Source organism: Echeneis naucrates, chromosome 3 (assembly GCF_900963305.1).
Source record: "Echeneis naucrates chromosome 3, fEcheNa1.1, whole genome shotgun sequence".
NCBI classification, from domain to species: Eukaryota; Metazoa; Chordata; class Actinopteri; order Carangiformes; family Echeneidae; genus Echeneis; species Echeneis naucrates.
In genome coordinates, this window is record NC_042513.1 from 11,160,063 (window position 1) to 11,187,835 (window position 27,773).

The window sequence follows — 27,773 nt, forward strand, 5'->3', positions numbered from 1 at the left end:
TGACACAGAGCAGCTTGATAAAAGCAGAGCTCTTGAATAAAGATTGAATAAATTGCTTTGACATAAAGGAAGATAAATGTCGGTTGAAATGAATTTAGGAAGTAATTTTCAGTTGTATTATCTTCTTGGAAACTAAAATGTGGGTCTTCCTCAATAAATCACTTCTTTTGGTCAGCCTGTGTGTTTTGTTGTCTAACAGAAGTTCTCCAGGCCTCGGCTGGAACGGACGTGTGGGCAGACATAGCCGCTTGTCGTCGAGCAGTTCCACTACCGAGGAAGATGGCATCTTTGTAAACTCAGCCAGCAGCAAACTCCTTGAGAGAGCCCATGACATCCTTATGTGAGTGACAGGAGGCAGCCACAGTGACCGTAACCATCCCCTGTTAACCCTAAATCTAACCTTTTTTCTGAAGGAAGCCAGTTTTAAGTGCTCTCTGTCTGATGGTAAAATACAGAATAATGCCGCCAACATCATTTCATTCCCCCGGTGGTTGTTATTTCAGTTCGCTCTGTGGCCTCGTGGCCTGGAGACACCCTTAAAAGCAAGGATGCTGCTCTGTAGCTAACGCTGACCTCTGACCTCCTTGACCAGGAGAGCAGGTGAAAAGAGAATTTTCCCATAGGGGTGGCGTGAAGTCCCACTATTTGAAATGGGTGTGACTTACTTGGGAAGAATTTTTAAAATTCTCTCACTGCTGTGTTTACCTTTTTCTAGACAGGAGGAAAAATATAAGACAATACTTTTCTTGACCTTTTTGTTTATGTAAAGAAGAAAAACAAGGGCTTTGGTGCTCAAAACTTTTCTCGTTTCGTTTTTTATAAACAGGAGGAATAAAAACTACAAATCAAAGCCAGTTCTTCCGAAGGTAAGATTCAGGATTTCTTTAACTAACTATAGCAAAGGTACAGATTCTGAAGTTGTGTCACATCATCAACATTATCAATCCACTTCTGATTCACATCTGCAGCATTTACTGAATGTCAAGTCACTGAAGTACCTCAGCAACCTGACGCTTCACGACCGCATCACCAAGTCACTGCTTCACCTCCACAAGAAGAAGAAACCACCTAGCATCAGTGCACAGTTTCAGGTTGGAGAATAGACACACACACACACACACACACACACACACCCCTCCCTCCCTCTATCTGTCTGCCTGTCCGCTGTCTAAACCACTCATTTATCCACAATGCGTAGCTCACACATCCGCCCAAAATTCTCAAATATGACATCATGTCTGAGAATTCAATAAAAAAATAAAATAAATATCTCAGCAAAACACTTTAATTTGGTGAGAAACTGACACACCCTTTTGAATTTCATCAGTAATGTTGAGATGAGACATAGAAAACAGTGTATAGTCGCCTAGAGCCAAGAATGGTGTTATTGCCACCATTTAAACTACTGAAACCAACGTATGTGCTGTGGATATGTGTGCTGGTCTTTTAGCTTTTCTTAGCTAAAAGAAAAGACAGTTCAAAAGCTTCTGAGCGCCACATAACTGCTGTTTGACCCCCGCTGGTTTCTCTGATGTGAACTGTGTGCTCCGGCTGTTGGAGGCAGAGGAGTGCTGAAGCCCCTCTGGCAGGCAGCCCCGGCCCCAGAGTGTGGGTGACTTCACTTTCCACACCCTGTTCTGTGCTGATTACTTTAATCTGAAGGGGGAGGAGACTGAATTCTGCTTCCTCATGTATATGTGTTTACACACACACACAGTTTTCTTTTTATTCTATAGAGCCACAAGTTTGCATTGATGTATTGCTGGTATTTAAGGATTCCAGGCAGAGAGTGACTTTAATCTTGCAGTTAAGGGTTTTTGACTTGACTGCTGCCTGTCAAACTAATGTGGAGCATCCACAGCAGCATGCCTTTGGGTCTGTGAATTTTACATCCTCTTTCTGTGTCTCATTTTGCAGGCCTCTCTCAATAAGCTAATGGAGACTCTGGGTCAGTCTGAGCCTTATTTTGTCAAGTGCATCCGTTCCAATGCTGAGAAGGTACAGTGTGCTCACTCTAGGCTGCACTTACTTTGGCTGTTTCAGTTTAGTTTTCAAAGCATTTTTCATTTCCTTTGATAGTCCAACTTTTTTTTTCTGAGCAGTTTACTATTTCCCCATGCGCTCTCTGTAACCTCTGTAACCTCTGCTGTCTGTTGTTGTTCTTTTTTCTGTCATTTTCCCTCGTCTTGGATTATCTTTCTTCCTTCTCTTTCTCAGCTGCCCTTGCGGTTCAATGATAACCTGGTGCTGAGGCAGCTGCGTTACACAGGCATGCTGGAGACTGTGCGCATTCGGCAGTCAGGCTACAACATCAAGTACAGCTTCAAGGTACCAGTCACACATTTATAACTCGTACACGCTTTCAATGCTTTAACCTTGTTTTCTGTTAGACTCCACAATTACAGTTTACAATTGAGCTTTTTCTGAAAGGACAATTCTCTCCAAAAATTATTTTACCAGATATGACAATGCTCCTAGAGAGCCACAGATCATAAATCATTTCTCACAGGCTTCGTTGTACTAACCTTGCTAGTGAACTGAACTTTTTCTATATAACTGCTGGAGTTTCCCCTCTAAACAGTGTTTGTTTCTTGATTGTTAGAACAGACTGACTTTGTCTGCTATTTTTGCCAGATATTACGTTATCCAGGAAGCAAACACTCACTAAGCCAAATGGTAGATCGCACTAACATGTTCCCTCTGAGGAGGCATGTGCAGGCCAGAACTGACACATTGATCAGTCTCAAGTCCCTTAAGAACTCAAGCAACACTATGCGTTTCTATGCATTTTGGTGCCAGAGAAATGAATGAATGCGCTGGAAAGATTTCACTGATGATGTTAGAGCTAGAATTCATTGTGTGTTGTGTCAATGAGGAATTAGAGGAAACACGAGGTGGCAGCCATCTTAACCACATTGGCGCTCATAAGAATGATGTCAACCCCGTGAGAAGTCCTATATGATCAGGTTTAAAGCTGATTGGAAAAGAGTCTTTGGACAGAAGACTATAAGCTCCCTCCCATTCAAGTTTTTTTTCCACACATTAGTTTCCATTTTGTGGTCTTGAATGTTATTTTGTGTGCGAGTCTTGTGATGTCAACATTTTTGGGGAAAAAAAGATGAAGTCATTGTGCTGGTTTATTACGGTTTCACTTCACAAAATCACATCTTGGGGTTAGGGTTCAGCGTGGTAGTATCTCCATCGCCATGAAGTGGACAGATGAGGTCTTTTTGCGGTGAGAACTTTTGAGAACAAAATTTCCTGCCTCCCAGGTACAATTGAGGCTAACAGGGTTTCATTAATAAGACTTAAAGCATTGAAAATGAGTCATTTCTGAGTTAACTGAACAGAAATGACTTAATGACTTAATCCAGAAACAATGTCCCAGTCCTTTGGGCTCACTGTAGAAATGGTCACTATTTTACAACTGAAGAAGTCTGCAGCAGTTGAAAACAACTAAATATATTTCAAGTTCTGCGACTTTTGTACAGTGCTTCAAGAATGTTATTTTAAGTCACAGAAGCCATTTTCAATGTTTTCACTTTAATTACTTCATGTATGTTTTGCTGATCTAGTTTTGAAATCTCACTAAAATAGGATTTTAAAGTCTGTTTTCACTACTAATAATAATGTACTGATGGCTTCTTCCAATGTTGGAAAATTGTTAACACTAACATTTTAAAACAAAAGCAATTATAAATTATAAAAAAATAGGGTTTTAATAGCATTAAACCGAGGTATACATTTTTTATGTATGGCCTTGTGTTTTAGTTTAGAAGCTCGGAATACTGCATCTGTTTGGATGAGCTCACTTAAATAATTTTGGCATCATCATCATCATTTGCCAGAAATTCCTGGGATAATATTTAGTGCTGCGGTCAGCACTAACGAGAAATATCTTGGGCACAGTATCACTTAGGAGGACTCGGCTGTTTCCCAACTCTTCAGAACAGTGCCTCTCCATTGTCCTCGGGTCTCCAAAACGCTCCCAATGCTTGTAATTGTATAAACACAGCATCTGTTTCCTTATCCACCCCCTACAGCCCCGAGTGCAGAGAGTATTGAATTTAGACAATGGGCCTCAGTTTGAAGAGTGGGAGTTGAGCATATTTATGCCATGATGTTTGAACTCCTGCAAATGTGGACAGCATGGACTTCTACCTGAAACCACATGTGCCTTGGCAACTTCCTGTTAAAAAGATGCTGAAGGAGGCTGCTTGAATTTCTGGTGCTGGCCAGGAGTTTATGTTTCAAAATCAGAGCCAGTGCATACAACCAATAAATCATGTACTGGAATCAGTTAGAAAGAAACTGATGGCTGCAGCAGATTCACTCATGTCAACCATTTGTTAATGTATCGTACTGTGCATGTGACACAAACATTAAAGCCAGGACTGATTGAGCAGGTTAATAAACGTAACAATAATAATAATATTAATACATTCTGTTTAAAGTCGCCTTTCTTGGCACTCAAGGTCATAAAATAATAATCATAAAATGTTCCCCATTAACACCTTTCCTCCTTCCCTTGACAGGATTTTGTTCATCACTTCTGTGTGCTGCTCCCTGAGGGTACCAGAGCCACCAGAGAGGGCATCCAGCAGTGTCTGGGCCAACTAGATCTCAAACCAGATGGGTACCAAGTGGGAAGGACAATGGTATTTTCTCAAGTCCTTTTTGCTGTTAAACCATAAACGAATAAAGCTAAACAAACAGTGACATCTGTCTTCAGGATTGCACAGTATCCATTTCTGTTACTGCTGTGCAAAAAATGGCAATAATTTGTTCATCAGCACAAACAGTGATTTTGCAATTGAGCTTTGTTCAGCACCCATACAGTATGTTTTCATATTGTTTTCCTAAACTGGCAAAACTGTTGACAAAGTAATTTACATGAAATATCTACAATCTAAGGGTTAAAATGTGGGATATAATGGTGCATGCATTAGAAAATACAATACGAGCTGGTCTCTGCTTCCTATTTCAAACTAAGTGTGACAGAGGTCAAGTTAGTTTCAGGAACCAGAGGATCCAAAATGTATAATATAAAAAAAAAAGGTCGATGACAGAATTAAAAAGGAATGCTGTGCCTCAGTAAATTGCTTAAAGATTGGTCAGTTTATTTAACTACTAAGTAACACGCACTATAAATAGATTCAGGATATGATCATGTGGGGTATAACCACATATTAACTGAAAGCATCCTTTCAAGAAAAGGATGTAATGAAGATGGTGCCCCATATTTGGTGTGGGTTCGTCTCCAGTATGAATGAGACATGATGATGGGGTCTGTGCCTTTGGGATGCAGCCTATGTAATTAGAGGGTCATACCTGGCATTCCAGTGACCATGTATCCAGCCAGGGATTTCTGCAGTCCGTCTGTGTGCTTGTGAGTAACTGTGAGTGGGATTTTAATTTGTTTCACTTTTGAAAGAATGTGTGTGTATTCCCCTCTGTATGCAGCTGGACAGCTTATGTCTTCATTAAGAGTGTTTGTGTGGGTTGCCCTGTGCATGACGCCATCGTGGTTCCTCCCCTCAGGTGTTTCTGCGGGAGGCTGAGCGTCAGCGGCTGCAGGCCTTACTCCACAGGGAGGTTCTCAGACTCATCGTCATGCTGCAGCGGCAATTTAGAGCCCAACTGGAGAGGAAGCAGTTTGTCAGAATGAGAGAAGCAGCAATCTGCATCCAGGTGAAGTATAAAGCTTCTCATTGTCAATGCTCTCTCATCTGTCTTCTTCATTTCTGTATGATTTAAGTCACTTTCTATTGACTATTTGGGTTTTATAGCTGAGGGCTAATTAGGCGTTGTTGCTTTGTGACTTTCAGTGGCATTTTATTGAGATTATATAAATTCAGTTTCCAAAATTTAAGCAAAAATCCAAACGTATGTCATTTTTAAAAAACCAACAAATGAATTAATTACCATTATTTTGTCTCATTAGCTTAAAAGAATTTGGTGTATTAATACTGGGGCAGTTACTGTATTCATGATTTGCAACATTTTGACACTAGTCAATATCAAAAACATACTGATTATCTTGCCTTATCTTGATTCAGCACACTACTAAATCTGAAATGAAGGAATGGAAATAATCTGTCCTTATCATCATCTCCTTTCAGAAATGGTGGCGTTTGTACCGGCCCATGGAAGAGGAGCAGGATGATTATGACCCTAAAGTCCAGGAGGGGGCAGCTGTGTGCTTGCAGGCGTACTGGAGAGGTTACAGGGAGCGTCAGAGGTTCACGCTATGGAGGGAGGCTGCTCTGGTGCTGCAGAGGGCATGGAGATTGTGGCTCCATCGGCGCTGCAAAGCATGTCTGGTTATACAGACAGCCTGGCGCTGCCATCAAGCCAGACAAGCCTACTTGCGTTTATGTGGTGCTGTGGTACAACTACAGGCAATGAGCAGAGGCTACCTCAGCAGACAGAGGTAACACATACTGTGAAACCTATACACCCTTATTCTTAGCAAAAGCCACACTTCTTTTTCTGTTTGAGGTAGAGGTGTTTTTAGTCATTATAGCGTTTTTATAAACACTCCATATTCTTGAAATAGCTTCTATGTGTTGGGAATGGAATGGTTTTCATCAAGCTAGTAAAAACCCAGATTAATCTTTGCACACAGCCTCTGCAGTGTATTTGGCCATTGTTTAGTAAAGTAACAGACTGAGCTTGGTAAGAGAATGCCATTATGCAAGAAATCCAACCCAAAGCAGCTCGACAATCAGCTGAGCAGTTGCAGACAAGAATTGGTGTAGCAGACTCTGACTTAGGTGCATACTAGGGTCGTACGCGTTAAAATTTCTAAAATTTTCAAGAGTTAAAAATTAAATAGCTGCTGAGAAGGGGGTAAGAAGCAGTTTGACTTGGGCTGAAGTCATAATTTAACTTTTTTCATTTCTAGTTTTAAAAGACTGAGAGAAAAGAGACTGAAGGAGGAGGACGAGCAGCAGGAGAAACTGCTTCAGGTACAGAATGGCCAGCTGAGTCTTTCACCAGAAGAACAGGAGCCATATGAGAGAATCATGGGACTGGACCTCAGCACTTGGGAGGATCGTTCTTTCAAGCAACGGGAAAAGAGCCTCAGCACCTATGAGGAGACAGCAAAAGGGAGAGACCTTGCTGGGACAAAAGACAGCCCCTCTAAGGCGCTGACTGAAACACAAGCCTCAATTCCGATGTCCGCTGTGGTGATTAGAGAGAGGGAGAGAACTCTAGATGAGCTCAGCCAGAGAACAACTCGGGCCAAGAGAGAGAGCCGGCGAATGAGAGAGTTGGAGCAGGCAAAGTTCAGCCTGGAGCTCCTCAAAGTCCGAACAACCAGCGGGGGAGCCTCTTCCCCATCTGAGGAGCGCCGTTGGTCTGTCGAGCTGGTCCCACCTGCGACCCCGCCTCTGTATTCACCACAGGGCACGCCTGACAGCCAGAGCTCCAAAGGCAGCTTTGAGCTCTTCAGCATGGATGGTGACCCACCCAAGGCTACAGAGGAAGTGACAGACAGCGAAGATGCCTGCTCCCCTCTTCCTTCAATGGTTCCTGTACCTGCGCCTGAAATGGAGGTTATTTCAACAAGTCTGAAGCCATTTGAACCACTTAGGGGAGAGGTTTCTGATGGTGTTGCCGCCCCAAGCAGCCAGGACAAAACCAAAATGGATCTGACAGCCCCGTCTGTCCCCGTACATCCGCCCAAAGTCGAGAACTACCTCCCTACCTTTTACGTCCCTGCCAATGAGGGCAGCACAGCCACTTCCCATCGTCCCACTGAAGAGCCTCAACAGAACAAACATGCAGCCATCTCTAACACCACCTCTACTGTTACCAAGCCTGTCAAAGAACAGCGAGGAGCAATGCGCAAACCAGTGGTGGTGGTCATCAGTATGCAAAAAGAAAGCCCGTTAAGTGAAGAGCTGAGCGATATTGTCCGTCCTTCTGTAGAGGTTCAAGATTCTGCGGCCCAGACAGGGGAGTTGAGCCCATCACCACAGAAGCCAGGCCCAGCAACTTTTCCCCAACGTCCCGTCCCCATTTCTACCGCTGTCCCTCAGAATGACCCTGCTGTCATTGAGAAACTGGTTCGTCTCAATGAGGAGAAAGAGGAGAGGCAGCGCAATCAGCAGCAGCAGAATGAAAAGGAGATGATGGAGCAGATAAGACAACAGAAAGAAGTCCTGGAGCGGCAACGTCTTTACTTCGCTCAGTATGAGAGAGACATGTTTGAGAAGCAAAGAGGAGAGGCTCTGCACAGGATACAGCAGAGTCGACAAGGTGGTCAGGATATTGGTGCCACCGCAACTTCCAGTAAGCCTCTTAGACCCAGCTCCCTGTTGACTGATCGAACGGCAAGGCTCGATCCTCATGCCAGAACACAGTCAGATTCCACTGCTCCGGCAGGGCACACTCCACTTTGTGTAAGCAACCAAAGCAGCGCCCCTCACCCCCAGCTGCCTCCTCCACCTGTGGCTGCTCTCAGAGAAAGACACATGGAGAGCAGACGTGTTGCCAAGGGTTGGGCACCCAAACTCACGCTTGAGTCCAGAGATGCAGGAGGAACCAGAATGAGAGCAGCACCCAGGAAGCCACCAAGCAATCAATGCACAACAGTTAGTATGACGGATAAGCCAAGCAACATCTTCTTCTCTCCCAAGGATAAATTGGCATTTGCAAAGTGAGTGATAAATAAATACATTGCTTTTTGGAATGTTCCATAAGAAAACAAATAAAAAGTAAATGCATAGAGATCAAGTTTCCAGACTAATATGTTGAAAATAAACCACAGTAACATGAATCCGGAGTGCCTAATAAATTTCAAGAGTTCTGTTTTGATACTCCCCAGTGGTCATATTATATTAGCACTGTTACTGATGCTTGATATTTCATTTGAGAGACGCTGACATAAAAGTTGCCTTAATGGTACCTATTTTCATCAGAGGTGCCTCATTTTACTGAGTACTGAATGATTCAATCTCACCTATTTGAAGGACGCTATAGCGTCATTCTTTATACAGTGGTTTTAATCGATAAACATTTTATATACCCATCTTGTTCTTGGTGGCCTCTCAATAAAATCTTAATTTGAATAGTTTACTTTACATTAATCAGAATGGCTAATTGTATTTTGTGTGTGTGATTGTTTTTCTCCCCCATCAGATTTGACAGTGATTCCCTCCCTGAAGAAGCATCTGTGACCATTCCCAAGGAAGGAGCCTCACTGATCCCCAAGACCTCTAAAGGAACAAAAGCCCGGGATGTAAGTAATCTCTTTTTATTTTTTCTGAAAATGAGCGTGTAGCATGTGTTTGCAGCTTTGCAGGAGTGCTTTTTGGTGTTGTGAATAAATTAATGAACCTTGGCAGGATGGCTACCTGTTCAAAACAGCTGACCTACATGTATGTAAGTGTGCTGAAGCTCCTCTTGGCGTTAAAGCACCTTTTAAACATACTGTTATCACCTCTGGTAAACTCCAGGTTGGCAGAGCAGGCCAAAAAAAGAAAGCCAGAATGGCACGGACCCGCTCCGACTTCCTCACCCGTGCCCCTAACGTCTTGCATGGGGGCGATTCAGAGGATGACTATGATGGCGACAGCCCCCCGAGCCCCCGTCAATACACACTGCCGCTCTCCAAACAGGGCTCCACGGAGGCAGGCTTACAAGAGACCTGTTTCAGTGACTCAGACATGGTAACGGGCACCCATCTGAGCCGCCAGTGGCCCTCTCTATATTCTTAAAGCGTGTCTTCTCTTTGACATTTCTAACCCCTTTTAGCAGAGAGAGTATAGATCTGCATCACACCTCTGAACAAACTGAGCTTCAACACACTTCTGTTTTTCTAGAAATGGACAATAGCTATTCTAGTGAGTGGAAGACATTAATGAATTGAAGTCGGATGCAGTACAGTGATTTTAAAGACGTGTAGTCAAGGCTGTCAAACAACCATAAATCCACTACTCAATTGGTTTGACGGAGTGTCTAGAAAACATTATTTATAGTGACTCAGAATTTTACTCTACTGTTTTCCTTTTATAGCATTATAGTCGTAATGTAGATGCTTTTCTAACAAGATTTGGCTTCTCTTTCTCTTACAGCTCTAACAGTGACTCCTCTCCTTCTTATTAATCAAAAATTTTAGCATGTTACTAATTTCTTCTCTTAATCACTCCACAGACCTGGAGAATCCTTAAAAATGTCACCATTCATTCATTAAACTTTCTTCATCGCTAATCAACCTCCTGTCTTTTATTGGCTCTCTTTGTGAGAAATATGTTTTGTTTTTATATGTTAACTGCAGGTATATCATTTGTTGTGTTATTGCTATGTGATATCACAACCACTATAAACACTCACATGTTGACTGTTCCATATGAAGAGTTAACGTTTCAGTAAATGTAAATCACAGCTAATGCAACTCCAGTGATGTGGGGCTGCCCTCTACTGGCTTGAAATTGCTTTCAGATCATAATATTCAAAGCCATTTGGAAATGGAAATAGCAATGGAGATGCTTGTGGTTTTGCATTTACATGTTATTTCATCCTGGTGTTTTAGCTGGAAAGTTCAGAGGAACAGAAGAAGATACATAAGGCCATGTCGTCAGGAGATCTAGGCAAAGTGGACTCAATGCGCAAGAACTCACAAGATGGAAGGTTTGTTCTCCAACTTAGGTTTGGCAGCGCCCAAAGGGCCATAATAGGAAATGCTAAGGACACTCATCAGTTTTAATTGGAATGGCACAGGCAATTTTGTTTTAATCTTGTACAGGGTTCGTGGTAAGATGCGTTTCTGGGGTAAGACCAAGTACGGAGATAAGAAGGCATCCAGAGAGAAACTGATCTGCGGTGCTGACTCCCTGGATGGAGACTACGGAGACACGGGGCCGTTACTTGGAGATGGTGTGTTCTCAAGTGGCAACGGCATCCATTTCAAGGATTTCCATATAAATAGAAAATTACACAAAAAGACCTGCTGAGATTTTTAAATGTCCCTGAGTTCATTTGACTCTTGACTTGACTTTGTTTCACACAATTGTCACTAACTTCACTTTTGTAACACACAGCAGGTCAGGAAAACATGTCACCCCCCTGCAGTCCTGATCTGACACTGGATCGAGGGTTCAGAGACTTGAAGGAGAACAAGGAACCCTCTCCCAAGGTGAAACGAAGACGTAGTGTCAAGATCAGCAGCGTAACTGTGGAATCGGCTCACCGGCAGAATGACGCGCTCCAGATCCTCACCTGCACCAACGACTACAGGAGCATGAACGACTTTCTCATGAAGAAGGTACCGACAAACATGCATGATGGTGAATTTAATGTATTTTGGTGCTTTATTTTTCAACCATGTCCAGCTCCATATTCATGATAAAAATTATTGTGTTTTCTTATTTAAAGATCAATGACTTGGACACAGAGGACAGTAAGAAGGACACCATGGTGGATGTAGTGTTTAAAAAGGCTTTGAAAGAATTCCGTCTGAATATTTTCAACTCTTACTCAACTGCTCTCGCTGTAAGTGTCAACCCTGCGCATGTAATCATTTAAAATGTTACTCATTTTTACTCTGTTTGCTCTGTTTGCTCCTCCTACGACATATCATCTATGTCATCTTCTTTCCTAGATGGATGATGGTAAGAGTATTCGCTACAAAGACCTCTACGCTCTGTTTGAGCACATATTGGAGAAGACCATGCGACAGGAGCAGAGGGACTGGTGCGAGTCCCCTGTCAGAGTGTGGGTCAACACCTTTAAAGTCTTCCTGGATGAGTTCATGACAGAGTATAAAGCTTTGGACAGCACGTTCAGCAAGGTAAAGACGTGTCTTTGTCAGCCTGCTAACAGCCAAGGGAATTAGACATAGTTATGCATTTTGCACGAGGTTCCATCCACTCCTTTAAATTTGGTAACTGTATTTTGTAACCTTACATGTGACGGATGAACTGGATATGTAGCATTTATCCACCGTTGCAGACTTCAAATGTCTTGGACTGTATAATTACTGTCAATCATGTTAATATTTATCAATAATATTCACATGAACAGTGGCACATTCAGTATGACAACATATCCCTTGCTCTTTTTTTGTTTTGTTTTCTGATACAGCCGATACCTAAACCTGAACGTAAAAAACGGAGGAAAAAGGACACTGACATTGTAAGTTTCATTCATTCTGGTCATTACTGACAACATTATCTGGATCACATGAGAAAAAAGATATTTATCTCTGACAAGTTAGAAACACATCAGTGACCAAAGTTGGAAAGGCTTTTATAAAATAATAAATATGTGAAGAGAAATTCCAAACAATGTGCTCTGATGCTCTCCTCAGGTGGAGGAGCATAATGGCCACATCTTCAGGTCCACCCAGTACAGCATCCCTACATACTGTGAATTCTGCTCATCGCTCATCTGGATGATGGACCGGGCCTGTGTGTGCAAATGTGAGTTCACCAGGAATTCAACAGCCCTGGAAAATCCCTAAATTCTAAAGAGCTACGTTTTTGACAGACTGAAAGGTTATAATTAAATTAACAGGAAATGTCACACCAGCAGTTTCAATTATCCATTATTGTTTTAGTCATCTGTGTTTTAGTTATCTGAATCAAATCACACTTAAACGTAAAGACGAGCTGCTTTTCTCTGTTTCATGCGCTGTAAATTCAATCTGCGGGTTTTTGACTCCTGACAAAACCAAGCGCTCCGGGAGCTCATGATGCATGTTTTTCTCAATTTAATTATGTCCTTTAGATTGATGTCAGTGACTGGTGGGACCCTGCTACATACACATTTGCTCATTCACTCATGCAACTCATACTTGGTGCTTATATAACAGCACCAGAATATTAGTTGTTTGATGAAATGTATGTACTTTCGCAAATAATTTGCTTTTTATTTCAAATTTTTATGTCCAAATGCACTCACAAGCACCCCTGATCTTCACACAGACATTTACCTTACATGAACTTGTACACACACACACACCATGTCTGTGGCTGAGCTGGGTTTAGTCTGGCCTCCCCACCTCCCTCAGCTCTAATTAGATTGTTTTCAACTGGACTCATGGGGTCTGCTCCTCTGCATCTGTAGATATTTCTTCAGGCAGTTTTTCCGTTATTCGCACAGGATGTTTTCTTCACGCCAGCCAGTGCTTCCTGTGATAACATTGATGAAGTTTTTTTTTTTCTTTTTTTTCTTTTTTTTTTCCCTTTCACAACTTCTGCTGAATAATGAGGAAGCACTGTCTTTCTGTTGATAATGGAAATTACCTGTTTGATTTCTCTGGCTGTGTTCATCCAGTGTGCCGCTACGCCTGCCACAGAAAGTGCTGCCAGAAGACAACCACCAAATGCAGCAAGAAGGTGAGTCAGCCACAGTGTGCACCCATACAGCAATGTCTATGACATCAATAGTATTATTGTGGGTTTATGTACAGTTGCTCTTTCTTTTCCCAGATATACTAGAAGAAAGAGATAAATGACAAGACTGGTCTTTGCTGTGTACATGTGTCTTCATGCATGTACACTCAACATATTGTATTTGTGTCTATAAACAGTTCGATCCAGAGCTTTCCTCCAGGCAGTTTGGTGTGGAAGTTTCTCGTTTGACCAATGACGAGAGAACAGTGCCCCTGGTAGTAGAGAAGCTCATTAACTACATTGAGATGCATGGCCTCTACACTGAAGGAATATATAGAAAATCTGGTTCCACCAACAAAATTAAGGAGCTTAAGCAGGGACTGGACACAGGTAACTTTTCCAATAGATTACAGCTAACAATTCACTGACTGCTGTTTAAAGAGCTGAAAACACAGACTGGAGAAGATCAAATTTGATGCAGTTGCTTGTCTGCATTCTCCTTGTAACCTTATAGATGTGGACAGCATGAATCTGGATGACTACAACATCCATGTTATTGCCAGTGTTTTCAAGCAGTGGCTGAGAGACCTGCCCAATCCTCTTATGACATTTGAACTGTATGAGGAGTTTATACGTGCCATGGGTGAGTGGTAAACAGACATCCATCTCCCATTATGTTACCTATAGCAACAAATTGAGATTTATCTTGTGTGAATGCCTCTCCAGGTTTGAAGGATAAAAAGGAAATGATCAGAGGGGTTTATTCAGTTATTGACCAGCTAAGCAGAACTCACCTAAACACCCTTGAGCGCCTGATATTTCATCTTGTCAGGTAACCAAACAATCAGTTTTTAATCTTAGAGTGGGGTTAATACATTAAACTGATTTATTTCCTTCCAGATTGGACTATTCTAATCGTAATCTGGATTTATTTCTTTTAGAATCGCCTTGCAAGAGGACACAAACCGTATGTCAGCAAATGCTTTGGCTATAGTTTTTGCTCCCTGTATCCTGCGCTGCCCGGACACAATTGATCCACTACAGAGTGTGCAAGACATCAGCAAGACAACTGCGTACGTCTGCTGTCTTACCATATCATTTTTGTGCCTTTGCCTAAGGAAATGTTTCATAAAGTGTGGGGTGAGATGGGGCATGTATGACCAGGAGGAGAAACTGAAGTGGCACTAAAATTTTATCTACCCGTTTCATGTGGGGATAGTAAACAAAGCTGTTTTACATGGCCAACAAATCCAATTCTCTCGCACGCACGTACACGCACACACACACACACACATGATATATATATATATATACATATATGTACACCCCCCAGTTCCCCCCAAGACTACCTCTAGTTCAGTAATGTTCTAGTTATGATGATGTCATTCTTGTCACTACGTCTTGTCACTTCATCATTTGACTTGCATTGATATTTTTGTAATGTATAAATAGGGTGATATAGCTAGTGTTTAAGTTTTGTGTGTGTGTCTGTGTGTGTGTCTGTGTGTGTGTCTGTGTGTGTGTCTTGGTGTCCATCCATAGGTGCGTAGAACTTATCATTTGTGAACAGATGAAGAAGTACAAAGTACGACTAAAGGACATCAACACTCTGGAGTTTGCTGAAAATAAGGCCAAGTGCAGACTGACCCTCATTCGACGGTCAATGGTAAAATCTGATTATATCATTACTGTGAGTCATTGCTGACTGACCAAACTCCTTCATTTTTGCACTCTCCCAGATTTCCTCCTTTTCCCCCACAGTTTTTCTATCTCTCCAGATTCTCTCCCCTAACCTGTCCTTTCTTTTACCCAGAGGCCCGTACTAATAGCTGTTAGATTTATGAGCATAGCACGCACTAGGGTATGTATATACACACACCATGGATTGTATTCCCAAACCATTATCCGTTGGTGATGTTGTTTTCAGTGTTTATCAGTGTACTCTTCAAATATTAACATCATTCTTATTCATCCCAAAAGCATGGGCCATCACTTTACCTTGTCTCTTACTCATTTAGTTTTTTTTCCCCCTTGTTCTGGGTTTTTTTTTTTTTCAGTCTCCTGTGAATGCAAGTAAAAAACATTATTCAATCATGTCGCACATTCACATTGTTATTTTCATCCTTGCTCTTTAGTGATACTTTGTAGAAAGAAATCATTGTTGAACCTCACTGTATATTTCCCATTAAATACAAAACAGTGTTAATTTTACAATTTGCTGCACTTCAAAGAACTGAGAAATTCAGCTCAGATAATAAACTGAGACAACAAATCTGTGGCAAGAATTGAATTTGGCAGAATATTATAATTATTCAACTTTAACAACCTAAATCTGCCCTTCTTTTTCAGGGAAAAGGCCATGTACAACGACTGAGCTACCACACGCCTTCGCCTCCACTCAGTCCTCGGCTGCCATCTGTGGCCAACACCGTGGCAGAAGAGAGCGGTGGTGAGGAGCGAGTGGACTCATTCACCGAAATCTCTGAGCATCAGCAGGCAGCCATGCACCAGGAGGAGAGAGTGCTGACAGAGCAAATTGAAAGCCTGCAGAAAGAAAAGTAAATGTTTCATGAGCTCAGGCCAATAATGTATCAGAAAAAAAATATGTTTGGGGAAAAAAAATGTTTCAATTTTTGCCTTTGCAGAGAGGAGCTGACGTTTGAGATGCTGACTCTAGAGTCACGAGCATCAGATGACGAGACCCTGGAGTCAGAGGCGTCTATTGGTACAGCCGACAGTTCTGAAAACCTCAATGTTGACTCTGAGGGAACTGTTTCTGACTTCTCTGGTATGTCATAAATCATTTGTGATTTGTCAGTTTGCAAGCTGTAAAATATGTAATTGATGAGAAAATTATGGCCAAATAAACTTGTTGTTGTCACTGCAGAAAGAGGCCCAGTGTTGACTTCTCCTTGGCCCCGAAGATCTGACGGGAAGAGCCCCCGAAGACGTACTCTCCAACGGCAGCCAGACTCACTGGACTCTGTTGACTCTTATGGTGTTTCTTCCTACTCATCTTTGTCACACTTCCAACCGTCCTCCTCTTCCTCCTCTGCCACCACCCGACGTTTTCGTTTCCACTCCAAGTCCCCCTCCCTAAGCTCAGGTCCAGCCCAGAGTCAGGCTCAAGTTCTGAATGCATCTCACATCTCCCAATCTGACAGCATAGACAGTGGCCCTACAGGAAACCAGAGAAGTGTGTACGATGAAGGGCCCCAGTTTACCAGCCGAGGCACCTTCAATTCAGAGAAAGGCAAACAGAAACTGAAGGGAGCCGCGCACTCCACCCTGGGGCCTTCTAGAGATGATAGTGGTCATGGCAGGGTCCCTCCAGACATACCACAGCAGCTAGTATTGTATGGCAACAATGAATTCATGGTATGAAGGACACTGGGGCACCCAAAAGCACTCCATATCCAGCTCTCTGGCAGGCAAATATGTTCTCAATGGGAGGTAACTTTGTGGCCACCGATCTCCACTTCTCAAAGCACTTTTGCTTAGCCTTTCTTTGTTGATGTCTGCAAGAAGTGTCTCCAGGCGCCACGTATGGTGTTTCTGCCTCCAAAGGGGGGAGATGTTTGGCAGATTGGCATGACTCAGTTAATGGCACCTCTTCTGTAGATGAGACTGCTCTCACAGTGCCTTGGCAGCACTTTACCCAGCACCACAAGGAGACACACTGAGCAGGCGGACAGAGAAAAGGGAATTTCGGAACATGCAGAAGACCACTCAGCATCAGGGAACGATACGGAGCTAGAAAGCTGAAGCAGTGTACTACAGCAAAGCAGAAGTCAGGCAACATCAGGTGTCACAATCGTTACAGTGAAAATAAAGCCCTTCATCATTAGCTGCTTTATGAGTTTACAGTTCATAACAATGAGAGTAAGCAATGGTTGCTCTGTAATTAAGGATTTATTTTTCCCTTATTTAATGTCACAAAAAAATCTTTATAGCATACAATATACAGGTATAAATACTGTACAAAGCCGGAACACCAGCCTCTGCTGGGTAGTTGAAGTCAGATATTTATCTTTTTTTTTTTTTTTTTTTTTTTTGGAGGCAGTGGATGATTTTTGTGTGTGTGTGTTTTTGCATGTGCCAAGTGCTCATGCATGACTATATGTATGTGTGAGAAAGAGAATACCACTTCATGTGTTATAGGTTTGTGCTGCTTTTTCCCCCTTTACAAGGGAAATACCACCATCAAAGGGACCAAGTCAGCTGGTGTGTATTCCAGCCAAGGGGATCCCAGTTCTATGAAGAACATGGGATGTGTATAAAATCCATGCATTCACTGCTTAACAGCCATACAACAATTGTAATATACATTACAGGTTATATGTACAGTATAGTGGAAAAATGTCATTCTGTTTTTGAAATCTGTTGTTATCCCCTTCTCCCGAATCCATCCCCATCTCCTGTCTCTGAAGTGTTTGCTCAATAGCAACCAAGCAAGAACATAAAATCACAATGTCTTCTGTTTTTCTTATTGAGAATGTGTTTTTTGTCATTTAATGTTTATTTTTAAGGTCTGTAATGAAATTATTAACACTTTGACATTATTATGAAATGCATCGTGGCTCCCTGTCACTCTATGATGGGGAGCCACCCAGAAAAGATCAGTAGTTTCTAATATATTGTTCACACACACAACATAGAAGACGGTACAAGAAATGGAAGCAGCAAATGATCAATGCCAACATGGTAAAGAAATAGAAACAGAATTAACATCAAAAGATGTGACCTAAATGGGACAGGCGTATTATATGGAGCTCTTATTTTCATTGTTAGCACAACCTTGTTGATTCATTTATGTGACCTAAAATCCCAACAACACACGAAGGTGAAGGCGAGTAAACGGGCAGAATAAAGTTTCAAATGTAGAAATGATACGCATTGATGAACTACGTTAACTTGGTACTGTGATTAAATTACAAGATTTTGCCATTGTGTACCTATTCCACAGAACTCTCAGTAATTTTTGTTTTGTTTTTTTGTTTTTTTCCTAACCTCTTGTTTGAGTAATTTTTACATATCAAATATTTGGAAAGAAATATAGAATGTGCGTAACTGTTGCACTGTTGAACAATTCAGTATCATTATAGCAGTGACAAGAATCACTGATAAGCACGTGAGTTATAGTAACAAATAATGCCCACGACATGTTTTTGTGTTCTGGGTAATTGTGATATCGCTGATCAATTTCAGAAGAGTTACAAACCAGTCTCTTCTTTTAAAAGAGAAAAAAAAAGTTTAAATTAATTAAATTCATGTTTTATTGTATTCACTCATCTTGTGTATCAGAGAAGGATTATTGAGAGAGAAATTTTTATTTTATTTCTATTGAATTTTTTTTTGCCATTTCTCCCATATGATGGGATTTAAACTACCTTCTCTTCACTTAGTTACTTCTTCCATGAGTGAAAAAGGGCCGTTTGTAACGTCACCACAATGCACTGAACCCACACTGTCACGAGAAGTGCACATTTGCAACCAATTGGCTTTATTTCTAAAATAAAAAAAAAAAAATGGAGACTAATTGAGAAGGAGTGACCCAGGACAACCTCCGGTGACGCTGTCCGCCATTGCAGCGGCGCATGCGCAGATGCCTGGCGTCTCCATCAGGAGCTGAGCGGCCGTCGGGGAGACGGACTCTGTCGCCGTGTTTGTTTCTCCGAAAGCAAACTCTCCTCCGCAATGTCGGGATTTGACAACAACCCGTTCGTAAGCACGGTGGACGTGAACCCCTTCCAGGTGAGACTCTGGTTTCGTTTTGTCTCAGCGACCTGAGTCGTTTGTTTTTTGTTTTTCGTTTTTCGAGGAGCGGAGCGGAGTCTTGAGAAAAGGCTGTAACCAAAACCTGTTTGGTTGGTTCCTGGGTTTGGCCTCAGCATTTCCTGACTTCACAATCGTCCTTATTATGAAGTACGACGTCCTGAAGTCCAGTCTCGCATTATGCCGTCATTATTACCTGTATCAGGGTGGACTGCCTCTGTCTCGGCGCTGTTGACTCACCTGCGCAGGTAACAGGTGGACGGCTGCTCCTCAGTGATCACAGTGGGGAGGCAGATCATCAGGATGGGCTCTAATGGCGTGCCTGTTTGAGTGAAATGATCTTGTTTCACTGTTAATATCTCCAGGCTATAATGATAATACTCAGTTGAACTTGTCCCTGTAACATATTTACTTAAAAAAAAAAAAAAAAAAAGGTGGAAAAAACCTAAAAGGCATAGTGCCTGTTCGTACCAGAGAAACTGTGTTTGTACTGAGACAAGCGTGATCCAGAATCTGGAGTACATGAATAGTTAATGTGAGAGATAGCTTGGCTGTCAGGCACTCTTCCTGGACTGGTGGGGACTCTATTTAACAGTGCAGTACTTCATGCAACAGTGCTAAATATTACACCTTAACACAGAGTTATGTTTGTCTTTGTTCAGGATGCTTCAGTCACACAAGCCACCAGCGGACTCAACGAACACCTTGGGGAGTACAACCCATTCTCTGCGGCTGAAATGGTTAGTTAGCTCCGTTCTTCTTTCTATGATCTGGTCATGGACGTAGATACATAACACACTGCCCAGGCCAACTTTATTAAAGCGAGGAAAAGATGTACCCCCCTTTAATATACAAGATGTTAATGTCGTCTAGTTGTTTTGTGTCTCTGTGTAGTCATTCTGTTCTCTCACTTTTACACTCTTTGTGGTCTTTAGCAATCTGTTTACAATAGTTTGACTGAATTTCCAACATGAAATGTTAAGTAACTTCACTCCAAGGCGCTGGCCATGGGGTCACCTGTGCCTTGCTGTCCCCTTTCAGTAAACCCATGACGGACGTGACGTACAGGCACTGATTTAAAAATACGTTTATTTTCAATTGTTAAACAGGGAAACAACTCCGACACAACCATCCCCATCACTGCTTCCTCCTCTCAGCCTGCCGTACTTCAGACATCGGTGGAGCAGACTGCACACGTAAGTCAAGTACAAATTAAGGAAATTAATTAAGTGGAGGTGAGGTCATCTCAGCCATTTTCTCAGTTGAAGTAAACATACCAACCTGGGTCTTTCTATGGGAGTTGATTGTGATGTTAATGTTTAAAATAATACATTGGAATAATCTAAATAGACTTCTTATCTGACCTAATTAAGAGTGAATTGTGGTACAAGAATATATAGGCATTTGTTTACTTTTGTGGAACTATTGAAGAACTGAATGGAAGGAAAACAAAAAGTTATATTGGCTGATCATTTGAGACATATACCGTAAGGATCGTCTAAATGTGGGCTGCCATGAGCCAAGAATTTACTAAAATCTGTATTTTACACAGTTTACAGTTTGAAAAAATAACTTGTCTGTGCTGTTTGGTGCAATATCTGTCACATATATCCTAGCATATATACTAATATTAATATAATAATTCATATTAAGATTTCACTTCATCTTATTAGGATATTTTATCGGAAATGTATCTTACACTCCAGGGCATTCCACTGTTTTACAAACACATCAAATAGCTGCACCACATTCTTAAAACAGTTAGTATTTTTGTGAGACTGCTGTTAAAATCAGGATGACATTTAGCCAAGGCGTTGTAGTGAAGCAGTTAAGATATTGAACGCAGTGTTGATTCATCATTTACCAGCCTAGTGTAGCTGCTGCCCAGGCCAATCTGATCAAACAGCAGGAAGAACTGGAGAGGAAAGCAGCTGAGCTGGAGAGGAAGGAGCAGGAGCTACAGAACAGAAGCACCAGAGGGAATACTGGAGGTAAGTCACTGTGGTCATTTTAAGAAAGTTCATGTATAAAATATGGTGCATTTTGTAAATATCAACTTTTAATAATGAAACTGAATCTTTATCTGTCAGCTAAAGAGAACAACTGGCCACCTCTTCCAAGTTTCTCCCCTGTGAGGCCTTGCTTCTACCAGGACTTTGAGGAAGAAATCCCTGAGGAGTACCGCAGGATCTGCAAGAGAATGTACTACCTTTGGATGTGTATGTATATCTTAGTGTACTATTTGCACAGTAGCTCAACAGACAAGTGGGATTGTTTCTGAATTAGAAACAGTGATTCCTCTCTACAGCACTGTGGCTAAATGTGATGACTTTGTACCGCGGGTAAAATAAGTATTGAACACATCATTTTTCTCAGTAAATATATTTCTAAAGGTGCTATTACATGAAATTTTCACCAGATGTTGGTAACAACCCATGCAACCCACAGATGCAAGGAAATCAAGCCTTAGATGTCCATAAATTAAGTTAAGTGTGATAAAATGCTTTTTCCCTGTGTCGTTCACACAGGAAAAAAGTATTGCACACGCTTAAATTTATGTAATACTTAGTACTAAAGCGTTTGTTGTTAATAACAGCTTCAAGTCCCCTCCTGCATGGAGAAACTAATTGTATGCGTTGTTCAGGTGTGATTTTGGGCCATTCTTCCACACAAACTCCAAATCTTGAAGGTTCCATGGGCCTCTTCTATGAACTCTAATCTTTAGTTCTTTTCATAGATTTTCTATTGGATTCAAGTCAGGTGATTGGCTGGGCCATTCTAGCAGCTTTATTTTCTTTCTCTGAACCAAGTGAGAGATTCCTTGACTGTGTGTTTGGGATCATTGTCTTGATGAAATGTCCACCCTTGTTTCATCGTCGTCATCCTGCTAGATGGCAGCATATTTTTATCAAGAATGTCTTGGTATATTCTTACTTCACTGTCAGTATGGTGTTTTTGGGGTGATGTGCTGTGCCATTTGACCTCCGAACATGGTGTGTAATATGGCATCCAAAGAGTTCATTTTGAGTTCAATTTTGCCTTCAATGATGTTGTTTCTACTTCGGATTATGGCCCCAACAGTGCTCACTGGAACATTTAGAAGTTTAGAAATCCTTCTCTAACCAATGCCATCAGTATGTTTTACAACATTAAGGTTGTGAAGGTCTTGAGAGTTTGCTTTTACCCATCATGAGATGTTTCTTGTGTGACACCTTGGCAATGAGATACGTTTTTATAGGCCATCTGTTGGGACTGAACCAGCTAATATTAATTTGCACAGACAAGGGGCAGGTTTGCTTTCTGATTACGGATAGATTTCCGCTGGTGTCCTGGCTATTGGGGCCTTTTTGCACTTCCATTTCTTCATATGTTCAAAACTTTTTCCTTTTGTCATTCCATTTTATGACACATAACTAAATTTATGGACATCTAAGGTTTGATTTCCTTGCACATGTGGGTTGCATGGGTTGTTACCGACGTCATGTCAGTAGTACCTTTAGAAATATATTTACTGAGAAGAATGGTGATGTGTGTGATACTTATTTTACCCACTGTATGTAAATTAGTGCAATTATTAGTGCTGATTCATGAATGGTTTTTATCTGGAGATACATGAGGATTACAGCCTACCTCAGTCCAAAAACCATGTACATTGTCCATCCATCCATCCATCTTCAACCTCTTGTCCAAAGTCGGGTCACAGCTTTAGCAACTTTAGCAAGGAGCCCCAACAACCTTGGCTAACTCTGAGTGGGAGATCCCAAGACACTCCCAGCCCAGTGAGGAGATATGAACTCTCCACCTGGTCCTGGGTCTGCCCCAAGGAGACCATGCGGAGAAAACCCTTTTCAGCCACTTGTATCTGCATTGTTGTTCTTTCAGTCATGACCCATTGCCCATGACCATAGGTGGGGATATGAACAAAGATTGACCGGTAGATCGAGAGCTTTGCCACCACAACTTGCCACCTAATGTCCACAATAGGATAGTGCTCAGCACTGTTGGAGGTTGCGAGTTCGGTTCCCAGACTGTGTCCTTTCTGTGTGGAGTTTGCTCTCTGTGCGTGGGTTTCTTCCCACCATCTAAAGACATCATGTTTAGGTTAATTGGTGACTTTAAATTGTCCGTAGGACTGACTGTGAGTGTTAGTCTGAGTTGTTGTTGTTGGTCTCTGTCTGTCTCTGTATTTTGGCGTGTTGGACTGGCAACCTGTCCAGGGTGTATCTCACCCTCACCCAGAGTGAGCTGGATTGGCTCAGGCACCCCTGTGACCCAGAAACAGATAAGCGGTTGAAGATAAATAAAACGAATCCACAACAACAATAGGAGTTTCATGATAGTTTACATTGAAAGTATGAAATGTAGCAAATATTTTTTCTTGTAATGTTTCATGACATTTTCAACATTATTAGTAGTAGTAGTAGTAGAGTATTGCCATTGTCACAATGCGGAAGGAACACACTGTTTAATTTCAGCTGTGTTAATTTTCAAATTCAGCAGAGTTCAGGTACCTTGATGACCAACACCAAATGCCTTCATCCGCTACACATCATTAATGTCTGTCACATGCTCCCTCACTCACAGCTAATGATTAATTTCTCTAAACAGAAATAAAGATGATTCATGAGGAAAAATCTGCACCACTCTGTTTTCTAGCTGTTTTAAAGCAAGGTTGCAATTTCTTCCTTGGTTTTTTGATGGAAGTTCTTTATCCACCACTCTCAGTATAGCTGATTTGTTAACTGCGTGTCTCCCCAGTCCATAGCGCCACTCTCTTCCTGAATGTGCTGGCCTGCCTAGCTTACTTCACTGCTGATTCTCAGTACGGTGTGGACTTTGGTCTGTCCATTCTGTGGTTCATCCTCTTTACCCCTGTGTCCTTCATCTGCTGGTACAGGCCTGTCTACAAAGCCTTCAGGTAACACTGTTTTTTCAGCCTATTCTTGATGATTGAAGTATTATCTGCTATGCAGTACACACAGGACTGGATGTCACCATTCAGTTGTACCAGCAGTAGAAATAAAGATGGAAATACATGCAGATTGATTTGATAGCAGCATTTTAATACATTTTGTTCACCCTTATCCTCCAATTCTGCCAGAGAATAATAATAAAAAAAAAAAGAAAAAAAAGAAAAATTGTGAAAGCATGAAAAAATGCAAGCATCAGATTTTCGCTCTGACAGTTTGATGGTTTCAGTTTGTTTGTTTTTCTTTTGTTTGTTTTTTTTAATTCCTTTTCTTTGTTTGTTTTTTCCCAACCAAAAAATTGTTTCAGGAATTATAATAAAGTGGAGGTGAAAAGTATAAAACAGCATAGGGGAGTCTGAAAAATTATCTGAATAATTAACTTATTTGTCACTTGTAAATATAAATGCCTTTTCAGTTAGGTGTAATGTTTATATCAATAATCTAAATAGCATTTAATAATGTCTTTCTGTTTTTCCCAGGTCTGACAGCTCCTTCAGCTTCTTTTTTTTCTTTTTTGTTTTCTTCTTCCAAGTGGCAGTGTATATTATCCAGACTGTTGGGATTCCTAAATGGGGAAACAGGTCAGTAATATTTTTGGGTGAAAGCTTGTAGGTGTGGTGTAAGTAGAAAGAAAGTCTGTGCACTCTTGTTAGTAGATTCATAGTAAATGTGGGTACCCATGGGTCAATACGTTCCTTCATCCACACCTGTGTGTGTATTCTTGCTCTCTATCTCCTCTCTTGCATCTTTTTGGCAGGTTCCTGCTGCCCTAACTTGTCTGGGTTGCTGCTTTGTAAGTGTGTGGAACTTTTCTCTTAGGGTTTCTTTCCTATATCTAAATAATATGTAACAGGCTATTTTCCATCATTCCCTTTTTTCTAAACATGCTTTTCCATTGGTTGATGGGGCAGATTAGGATGGATTGTTTACTTATTTAATACTACTTTTTGCCAATAAAATTCTGTTGTGTGCTATATAGTATGCACTGTGTTGAAAGATATGTGTGTAATGGCACATGGTTATTTGTTTGTCTCTTTTGGCAGTGGATGGATTACATCAATCAGCATGATCAACACAAACTTGGCTGTGGCTGTGGTTATGATGGTAGTTGCTGGTTTTTTCACTGTAAACACAGTCCTGGCTACCATCCTTCTGAAAATGGTATGCTAATGTACACAAAAATTTTAACTGTTTTAACATTTTTGTTATGTGTTAAATGTTCTACTGTGTAGATGATCTGATTACAATTTCAACATATATCATAAACTAAATTGCATGCATATGTTTGCTATAAAATTAAAAGGAGAAGTGCATTCTAGTTCATTGAAATAGAGTTAGAGAGGAGGACAGTGCAGCATACATATATAGAAGTGTATTCACAGTGGTTGCAATGCCTTATTTTCATTCCAATTCAGTAAGCTGCAAGCAGATTAATGAAAGAAAAAATGAGAGAAACTAAAAACGGCCATGACAAAAACTTCAAAGAGTAGCTGCAGTGAAGGGGAAACCAAGGCATCAGAGCAAATGTGAATTTATAAACTTCTAAACTGACATAAAAGCTAAGAAATTCTCACAGCAGGTCAGGAAGCTGGGCCTACAAACAAGTCATCATAGTCAATACACTCAATAAAGATGAGGGTAAATGCATTGGGGATGTAAAAATGTATCCACAAGGATAGTAGGATCTGTTTTCATTTCTCTCCCAGAGCATAGTTGTAGTTTGTGTCCAGAATATTAGGAAATTTTATTTTGACAGTAAAAGATGAGTCTGAAGATCTCAGCGTCTGACATTCTTTTTAGAATTGTGCAAGAAAATCTGAAGCAATCAGGGGTCATAAATATCAGCAGAGCCTCTGCAATTCTAGGAAGGTGTTAGATTTTCGAATTAAATTTGTGATTAAAATCTTGACCCAAACCTTTATGGAAATACACACATTGGTAAACAATAAACAGGCAACATATATATATATATTTTTTTTTTTTAACTTCAAATTTTTGATGTTGTCAAAAATATTCTTGTATCCTAAATCATTGCCTTAATCTCTGTCCTTTCTCTCATTTCCTCAGGTGCACTCTAAGTACAGGAGGACGGGTGCCAGCTTTACCAAGGCCCAGCAGGAGTTCTCCCAAGGAGTCCTGACCAACCGAACCTTCCAGTCTGCCGCAGCCAGTGCTGCCTCTTCTGCTGCCCAGGGAGCCTTAAGCAGGAACTGAGGAAATTAGACAGGCTAGTCCCCTCTCGAACACACCAGGTTAGCCATGTGGCAGCATTTCCAAATGGGTTCAGCAGATGTGAGTTTGATTATTCAATGAAAAGGCAAGTGAGCTGTCCTTTCTCATCACTAAAAAACCCTTACAGGCACAGCAGTATAATACAGAAGAGAAGTCAGAGTTCTTACGCATGCATTTAATGGCCTGTATGTGTCTCAGTTGTTACTGAAATCTTGAATTTGCTGATGAGATTGGGAAACGGCATGCTGTCAAAACTCAATTCATTCTAGGAATTATGAAAAGTCATGAACAAAGATTCAATCAAACTAGAAAACAAAAAGCAGAGTGGGTATAACAACAGTTGAATTGGCAACATTTCATCACAACAAACATGAAATGCGTTTAAATATTAGATTTTCTGTTAATGGGGCATTGGCTCCAGCGTCCCCACACAACCTGGACACGGAAAAGCAGCTAACAATGGATGGATGATTGTTATTAGGTACTACAGGAGTGTGAAGAGCCTTACAGGGTAACCATTCTTTTAATTTTATCAAATGAAATTATTAAATTCTAGTATTTTCTTAGCAGCTGGATGCCCTTGCACTATGAAATGCATCCTGTTGCATGTTACACTACTGATGAAGAATCAAGTCCAATCAAAATGTTGTGTTTTAATATGTATAATACTGTACATGGATATGAAGGTGGTGGGTTTGTCTTTTCCACTGTTTTGAAGTGAAAAGCTCTTCTGGGGAAAATGAAGGGATTTAACTGATGTCGCATTTAATTCATGTTGACAAGTGCTTTTCTATGGAGTCTTGCTCTGATTAAAATGATAGTTTATTAGTGTAAAGTAACTGAGCTAGAATAATAGAATTTAGAAGTATGTTGTAAAAGAGAAAGCACATTAATGAGCAGAAAGAACACAATATTTATTTATAGAATATCCTTTCTAATGAGTTTGACTTTTCTCCATAGATATTATACTACAAAGTCATGTGTTAATGAATAGTGATAGAAAGTTTATATAGCTTACAAACCCCAAGGCCTTTAAACGTATAACCTACCAATTTCTGTGTGGGGACTTGAGCACAAAGCTGTTGAATTTTTAGCGTTTTTATGTTGTTTTCTTTTTTCTTATCGTCTTATCTTAATGCAGAAACTTGTTCAATTCTGATGATCAGAATCGGTGTGTATTTTACATATTGGTGACTTATTTAAATCATCTGGAGGGGTTTGTTGGAAATGGTTCCTCTGTGTTAACATACAATAAATGGATCGTTTTCTCAACATTTGGATCATACTTCGCATACATATTGTTTTCTATGTCCTGAGAGTAGAAAAGTGATAAAAACTGTGTTCACTTTCTGTTGTATCAGCTGATTCATTGTACTGAGATACAAAATAATTGAACATGAACTTGTTTTTGTTTTTTGTTTTTTTGTTCTGCTTGAGTAATTGATTTCAA

General features: G+C 40.9%; 2 protein-coding genes across 4 annotated transcripts in view; both read left to right on the forward strand.

Moving 5' to 3' along the window:
• myo9aa (myosin IXAa) overlaps nt 1–18,259 on the forward strand; it is a 91,283-nt gene extending 73,024 nt beyond the window's left edge. Inside the window, exons 17-43 of the mRNA XM_029497778.1 lie at nt 200–340; nt 827–866; nt 969–1,091; nt 1,918–1,998; nt 2,218–2,328; nt 4,536–4,658; nt 5,542–5,691; nt 6,123–6,433; nt 6,908–8,668; nt 9,151–9,250; nt 9,468–9,680; nt 10,544–10,641; nt 10,757–10,887; nt 11,052–11,275; nt 11,386–11,502; nt 11,612–11,800; nt 12,094–12,144; nt 12,320–12,431; nt 13,288–13,349; nt 13,544–13,736; nt 13,861–13,989; nt 14,073–14,178; nt 14,288–14,419; nt 14,889–15,012; nt 15,696–15,904; nt 15,992–16,134; nt 16,234–18,259. Of these exons, the coding sequence (XP_029353638.1) occupies nt 200–340; nt 827–866; nt 969–1,091; nt 1,918–1,998; nt 2,218–2,328; nt 4,536–4,658; nt 5,542–5,691; nt 6,123–6,433; nt 6,908–8,668; nt 9,151–9,250; nt 9,468–9,680; nt 10,544–10,641; nt 10,757–10,887; nt 11,052–11,275; nt 11,386–11,502; nt 11,612–11,800; nt 12,094–12,144; nt 12,320–12,431; nt 13,288–13,349; nt 13,544–13,736; nt 13,861–13,989; nt 14,073–14,178; nt 14,288–14,419; nt 14,889–15,012; nt 15,696–15,904; nt 15,992–16,134; nt 16,234–16,730 (5,671 nt within the window). The 3' untranslated portion in view covers nt 16,731–18,259. The remainder of the gene's footprint in view (nt 1–199; nt 341–826; nt 867–968; nt 1,092–1,917; nt 1,999–2,217; nt 2,329–4,535; nt 4,659–5,541; nt 5,692–6,122; nt 6,434–6,907; nt 8,669–9,150; nt 9,251–9,467; nt 9,681–10,543; nt 10,642–10,756; nt 10,888–11,051; nt 11,276–11,385; nt 11,503–11,611; nt 11,801–12,093; nt 12,145–12,319; nt 12,432–13,287; nt 13,350–13,543; nt 13,737–13,860; nt 13,990–14,072; nt 14,179–14,287; nt 14,420–14,888; nt 15,013–15,695; nt 15,905–15,991; nt 16,135–16,233) is intronic.
• A 704-nt stretch (nt 18,260–18,963) lies between these two features.
• On the forward strand, nt 18,964–27,597 carry scamp2l (secretory carrier membrane protein 2, like). 3 transcript variants are annotated; one of them, XM_029497769.1, is made up of 9 exons: nt 18,964–19,100; nt 19,784–19,861; nt 20,231–20,317; nt 20,989–21,112; nt 21,212–21,340; nt 23,880–24,039; nt 24,571–24,672; nt 25,135–25,252; nt 26,159–27,597. In XM_029497769.1, the coding sequence occupies exons 1-9, from the start codon at nt 19,044–19,046 to the stop codon at nt 26,303–26,305; spliced, it is 1,002 nt and encodes a 333-aa protein (XP_029353629.1). In that variant the 5' UTR covers nt 18,964–19,043; the 3' UTR covers nt 26,306–27,597. The 3 variants fall into 3 exon arrangements, with proteins under 3 accessions (XP_029353629.1, XP_029353631.1, XP_029353630.1); XM_029497771.1 differs by having other exon boundaries at nt 19,784–19,849; nt 20,231–20,326; XM_029497770.1 differs by having other exon boundaries at nt 18,965–19,100; nt 19,784–19,849.
• The last annotated feature ends 176 nt before the right edge of the window (nt 27,598–27,773 follow it).

What these genes read in the sequence shown, in the direction of transcription:
- scamp2l (XM_029497769.1), top strand. Translation starts at nt 19,044, where the DNA reads ATGTCGGGATTTGACAACAACCCGTTCGTAAGCACGGTGGACGTGAAC. An exon ending in AATGTACTACCTTTGGATGT is followed by an intron (nt 21,341 to 23,879) that starts GTATGTATATCT and finishes GTGTCTCCCCAG; the next exon opens with TCCATAGCGCCACTCTCTTC. An exon ending in ATTCCTAAATGGGGAAACAG is followed by an intron (nt 24,673 to 25,134) that starts GTCAGTAATATT and finishes CTCTTTTGGCAG; the next exon opens with TGGATGGATTACATCAATCA.